We start from the raw sequence: 6,489 nt of genomic DNA, 5'->3' as shown, positions 1-6,489 counted from the left end.
CAGCGCGGAGCTCCCTCGGTACTGACCCTCCGACAGTGCGGCGCTCCCTCGGTACTGACCCTCCGACAGTGCGGTGCTCCCTCAGTACTGACCCTCCGACAGTGTGGCGCTCCCTCAGTACTGACCCGCCGACAGCGCGGAGCTCCCTCAGTACTGACCCTCCGACAGTGCGGCGCTCCCTTGGTACTGACCCTCCGACAGTGCGGCGCTCCCTCAGTACTGACCCTCCGACAGTGCAGTTCTCCCTCAGTACTGACCCTCCGACAGTGCGGCGCTCCCTCAGTACTGACCCTCCGACAGTGCGGCGCTCCCTCAGTACTGTCCCTCCGACAGTGCGGCGCTCCCTCAGTACTGACTCTCCGACAGTGCGGCGCTCCCTCAGTACTGACCCTCCGACAGTGTGGCGCTCCCTCAGTGCTGTCCCTCCGACAGTGCGGCGCTCCCTCAGTACTGACCCTCCGACAGTGCGGCGCTCCCTCAGTGCTGTCCCTCCGACAGTGCGTCGCTCCCTCAGTACTGACCCTCCGACATTGCGGCGCTCCCTCAGTGCTGACCCTCCGACAGTGCGGCGCTCCCTCAGGTATGACCCTCCGACATTGCGGTGCTCCCTCAGTACTGACCCTCCGACAGTGCGGCTCTCCCTCAGTACTGACCCTCCGACATTGCGGCGCTCCCTCAGTACTGACCCTCCGACAGTGCGGTGCTCCCTCAGTACTGACCCTCCGACAGCGCGGAGCTCCCTCAGTATTGACCCTCCGACAGGGCGGCGCTCCCTCAGTACTGACCCTCCGACAGCGCGGCGCTCCCTCAGTACTGACCCTCCGACAGTGCGGCGCTCCCTCAGTACTGACCCTCCGACAGTGCGGCTCTCCCTCAGTACTGACCCTCCGACAGTGCGGCTCTCCCTCAGTACTGACCCTCCGACAGTGCGGCTCTCCCTCAGTACTGACCCTCCGACAGTGCGGCTCTCCCTCAGTACTGACCCTCCGACAGTGCGGCTCTCCCTCAGTACTGACCCTCCGACAGTGCGGAGCTCCCTCAGTACTGACCCTCCGACATTGCGGTGCTCCCTCAGTACTGACCCTCCGACAGTGCGGCTCTCCCTCAGTACTGACCCTCCGACATTGCGGCGCTCCCTCAGTACTGACCCTCCGACAGTGCGGTGCTCCCTCAGTACTGACCCTCCGACAGCGCGGAGCTCCCTCAGTATTGACCCTCCGACAGGGCGGCGCTCCCTCAGTACTGACCCTCCGACAGCGCGGCGCTCCCTCAGTACTGACCCTCCGACAGTGCGGCTCTCCCTCAGTACTGACCCTCCGACAGTGCGGCTCTCCCTCAGTACTGACCCTCCGACAGTGCCGCGCTCCCTCACTACTGGCACGGGGCGTGTCGGCCTGGATTATGGGGCTTGAGTCTGTGGAGTGGGGACTGGAACCCACAGTCTTCTGACTCTGAGGCGAGAGGGCTGCTCCCTGAGCCAGTGGAGGGAGTCAGTGATTGATCAGGAACCTGGGGAAGGGAATCCATGACAGGAAGAGCGTTCGTGAAAGGCCAGATGCCCGGGGAGCAGAGCGGGTGATGGACCAGGAACCAAGGAGGAGTCAGTGATGGGCCAGGATCCTGGGGAGGAGAGTAGGTGACGGACCAGAAACCGGGGAGGGTGTCAGTGACGGACCGGGTGCCTGGCGCAAGAGCCCACAGTTAGTGGAGCCTCTGTGCCCTTGACAACGGGGAGGGTGCTAAAAGGTTGCCAGTGGCAGGACTGAGAGTTGAGTGGGGGCATAAACTCAGTCCCTCTCTTGCAGATTATCTTCATGGTTGGCCGTGGGTACCTGACCCCTGACCTCAGCAAGGTGTACCGCAACTGTCCGAAGGCGATGAAGCGGCTGATTGTGGACTGTATAAAAGTGAAACGGGATGAGCGCCCCCTGTTTATACAGGTAAATGCTTGCCCGACTCATTCACGCGCATTTAGGAGTCTACATGGCCGCGCGTTGCGCAGTGGGGAGGCTCGAGGGGCCGAATGGCCGACACTGCTCCTAATTCATATGCCCCACACCGAGCAGAAAGATCCCTCCCCTCCTCCCACGTCGGGGGTTCCCACACCGAGCAGCTGCCGTTGGTTCGGGGATCGAAGGCCCGTCCTCTTGACCCGTCGGGCGATGGCAAGCGTGCGTCCCTCGCAGTTTCTGCTGTTACGCTCACAGGGTGAGGTGGAATAGGAGGGGTGGGAGGCTCGGGCAGAGCATAAATGCCAGCACGGAGCGGTTGGGCCGAATGGCCTGTTTCTGCGCCGCGGCCTCGACGTAATTTGAGTAGGTTGGTGTACGTCGGGTGAGGACCAGGTCAGGCTCAGCTGCTACCCACCTGGGCAGGCATTTTATGATGGGCACCGGTTTAAGCCAGTCGCCTCAAAGCAGGTTCACATCAGCTATACGATCAGGGCAGCACCCGCAGAGCCTGTACACCATCAGGAAAGCAGGGGGTAAATATCCATATTTGACATTAAAAGTCTTACATCTGTGGGCACTGCCATTATAAAGCCCGATGTCCACTGTTGTGACCAGGTGAGGAAGGGGTCTGAGGCTCCCCTTTTTCTCCTCCTCTGATTCGACCCCAACAGGGTTTATATTTTAAACACAGTGATTTAACTTACCACCTCAGTGAGCATTTCCTCCTGCTGCTGTAATATATAATTGTAAATGAACCAGTCAGACAGGTTTTCTTGAGTTTAAACAAGAAAGATGTAAATTTATTAACCTTATCACTCTAAACCGGTTAAAATTACTGAAATACGCAGCGCATCCATGCTCCCATTCATATGAGAGGCACGCACTCTCACACACAAATAGATACAGAGGGGAAAACACAGAGTTGGGAGGTTAGAGTAGAGTCCTTCATAACAATGAAATTTATATATAGAAGTGTAGTCCCGGTGGTCCTTAGTTGAAATTGAACTCTTGAAGTCCTCGCTGGGCCACGTGTACAATTCGGGCTTGCTTCTCTGGTTCTGGAAGGCTGAAGAGAGGCTTTATCCATCTTCTTTTGCTGACCGTGAGGATCTGCAGATTTTAGGGATAGCTGCAGCCAAGGCTCCCCTGGGACTTTGCTGGAGAGGGCGAGAGAGGGAGGTGCTTCCTATTGGAGTTCAGTTACTGTCACCTTTCTCTGGCACAATTCACAAACTCTCAGAGTTACACAGGTGGTCACGTCATGTGGCCACCTCTTTGTTTGAAACAGCACCTTCTGGGAGGTCGTTTGAAATTCAAGGCTGTTCATACACACATGGGGTGGGATGGGGTCGGTGGCGGGCTGTTGGCTCTTGCAAAGTCAATGGGTGTCGATGGCTTTTGACGACCAACATTGACAAAACCATTCTCGGTAATTGAATCAAAGAGCACCCCCATTGTTCTGGTTAGACTGGGCAATCACCTCTGACTCCCAGCCGGCCTTTGGCGCCTCATATGCAAATTGTGTGTGGCCATCCTAGCTGCTCTTTAAAAGTTATTTGTAATAATGTCTAGTAAAACGTCTCGGACAAAGTTCCAAACGACGTAATTAATGTTTTCAATTCGGCGTGTGGGATTTCTGCCACACCACCTTTATAATGGGCAGCGCCTATGTAAACACGTCACGCTGTAATTACACCCTCCCGCCAGTGGTGGCACTGTAGCAATTCCTGGCTCCTCAGCCTGTGCTGGGCAAAAGCACCTCTCCTGCTGTCAGTTCTGCTTCTGCTGTTGCCAGATTGCCATGAGTTTTGCTGTTTAGCTATAGACAATAAATCAAAGCATTTTAATAGAGCTTAGGGCAGACTGAACCAGGGTCCTGCGCGAGTTTAACGTAAATGTTTAAAAGGGGACGCTTCTCTTTTTTTTTTGTTTGTTTCCGTCCTGCGTGTTTGAGTGCCTCCTAATTCCTCCAACCCTGCAGATACTGGCTTCCATCGAGATGCTACAGCACGCCCTCCCAAAGATCGAGCGGAGTGCCTCCGAGCCCTCGCTGCACCGGGCCGTGCAGGCCGAGGACGTCAACCCCTTTGTGCTGACCACGTCGCGGCTCATGCCTTCGTAAGACCGTGACCCGCCGGCCTCATCACCGCTGCCGCCGCCTCCTCTCCTCGGCAGGGGCGCAGTGGGGGGGACTGCTCTCGACGTACGGCGCAGCCTCACCCGGAGAATATTTTCTTTCGCTTGAGAAATGTTTCCGCCTCAGAACCTCACACGTGTAAATTTTCTGATCAGTGACGATGGACGTGGGGACCAGACATCAGCGTGCGTGTCAGACCGCTGCCCCTGAAGGCGGTTTCAGGAGCGCCTTTATATATAATTATTTCTTTAAATTTTCCTTGATTTGGCAAAGACGCAGCCATCCTTTCGCGAGGAAACCCAGCCTCCGAGCTGTCCGATGGAAGGTACCTTGACGGGGTGGGAACTCTTAGCCTGTAGCTGGAGATATGGTGGGAAGGGTGAAGGCGTTGGTGGCTGGGGGCCGGGGGGGTGGGGTGGGGGATCTCTTAAACCACTGCTGTGTTTCAGCCCTGGGACTGTGCTCGCTGGGGCCACGTGTGCTGGGCTTTGAGACTTGGCCTGTGGTTGTGGCCAGTTTCTGGCTCACTGAATTCCTGCCTGGGGATTTGCTTTAGGCCCTGGCGTTTCCTTAAATGGAATGCCCCGTCATCCTGCATATCGACTGGCTGGCAGGTCCAGGTACACCCGGGATCTCCTGACATCGGGCTCCAGGTACACCCGGGATCTCCTGAAATCGGGGTCCAGGCACACCCGGGATCTCCTGAAATCGGGGTCCAGGCACACCCGGGATCTCCTGAAATCGGGGTCCAGGTACACCCGGGATCTCCTGAAATAGGGTTCCAGGTACACCCGGGATCTCCTGAACCAGGGGTCCAGGTACACCCGGGATCTCCTGAAATAGGGTTCCAGGTACACCCGGGATCTCCTGAAATCGGGGTCCAGGTACACCCGGGATCTCCTGAAATAGGGTTCCAGGTACACCCGGGATCTCCTGAATCAGGGGTCCAGGTACACCCGGGATCTCCTGAAATAGGGTTCCAGGTACACCCGGGATCTCCTGAAATCGGGGTCCAGGTACACCCGGGATCTCCTGAAATAGGGTTCCAGGTACACCCGGAATCTCCTGAATCAGGGGTCCAGGTACACCCGGGATCTCCTGAAATCGGGGTCCAGGCACACCCGGGATCTCCTGAAATCGGGGTCCAGGTACACCCGGGATCTCCTGAAATAGGGTTCCAGGTACACCCGGGATCTCCTGAATCAGGGGTCCAGGTACACCCGGGATCTCCTGAAATAGGGTTCCAGGTACACCCGGGATCTCCTGACATCGGGGTCCAGGTACACCCGGGATCTCCTGACATCGGGCTCCAGGTACACCCGGGATCTCCTGAACCAGGGGTCCAGGTACACCCGGGATCTCCTGAACCAGGGGTCCAGTACCTCAGGGTGTGATCTGTCGAGCCTGGGGTACTCCTGAGGGCTGCCCTCTGCAGCTCTCCTGTGCCTGGTGTTGAAAGCGCTTGATTCCACAGCAGAAGCAGGGACTCTATCCCCTATCCCCGCGCAGCAGGTAATGTCTCTTCAAACATGGGGACTTGGCTTGAAAATGCCCCGGCAGTTTATTTTTTATCATGGGTCAGTTTGGATAACAATTTTCTCGTTCCCGATTGTTGGGAATTAAAAAAAAAACTATTTTAAAGTTAATGGTTGAAGCAGCACGAACGTTCCTGTATGTCTGCGGCCTGTCTCATTCCACAGCAAACACTGGTACCAGCCTAACCAACAGGTGCTGGGTGACTCGAGGCAGGCAGCTGGACCCAGGGCTGGCATCCAGCTGCCTGGCTTGACTGTTCATTTTCACTTATTCTCGCTATTTTTCTTGCGTAGTGCACACTTCGAGCATCAGCTGTCAGTGACAAACACTCCCAGGACAGGTACAGCACGGGGGGTTAGATACAGAGTAAAGCTCCCTCTACACTGTCCCCATCAAACACTCCCAGGACAGGTACAGTACGGGGGTTAGATACAGAGTAAAGCTCCCTCTACACTGTCCCCATCAAACACTCCCAGGACAGGTACAGTATGGGGGGGTTAGATACAGAGTAAAGCTCCCTCTACACTGTCCCCATCAAACACTCCCAGGACAGGTACAGTACGGGGGTTAGATACAGAGTAAAGCTCCCTCTACACTGTCCCCCATCAAACACTCCCAGGACAGGGACAGCACGGGGGTTAGATACAGAGTAAAGCTCCCTCTACACTGTCCCCATCAAACACTCCCAGGACAGGTACAGTACGGGGGTTAGATACAGAGTAAAGCTCCCTCTACACTGTCCCCCATCAAACACTCCCCAGGACAGGTACAGTACGGGGGTTAGATACAGAGTAAAGCTCCCTCTACACTGTCCCCCATAAAACACTCCCCAGGACAGGTACAGTACGGGGGTTAGATACAGAG

General features: G+C 56.3%; 1 protein-coding gene across 2 annotated transcripts in view; it reads left to right on the top strand.

Moving 5' to 3' along the window:
• LOC137362537 (RAF proto-oncogene serine/threonine-protein kinase-like) overlaps nt 1-4,849 on the top strand; it is a 33,219-nt gene extending 28,370 nt beyond the window's left edge. The window contains exons 9-10 of one of the 2 annotated variants that reach the window (XM_068026925.1): nt 1,806-1,940; nt 3,934-4,849. In XM_068026925.1, coding sequence (XP_067883026.1) covers nt 1,806-1,940; nt 3,934-4,074 — 276 coding nt within the window. In that variant the 3' untranslated portion in view covers nt 4,075-4,849. The remainder of the gene's footprint in view (nt 1-1,805; nt 1,941-3,933) is intronic. The other variant, XM_068026924.1, reaches the window with a different exon arrangement.
• The last annotated feature ends 1,640 nt before the right edge of the window (nt 4,850-6,489 follow it).

This window comes from Heterodontus francisci, unplaced genomic scaffold, assembly GCF_036365525.1.
Source record: "Heterodontus francisci isolate sHetFra1 unplaced genomic scaffold, sHetFra1.hap1 HAP1_SCAFFOLD_732, whole genome shotgun sequence".
NCBI classification, from domain to species: Eukaryota; Metazoa; Chordata; class Chondrichthyes; order Heterodontiformes; family Heterodontidae; genus Heterodontus; species Heterodontus francisci.
This window is presented reverse-complemented; position numbering and strand designations above follow the sequence as displayed.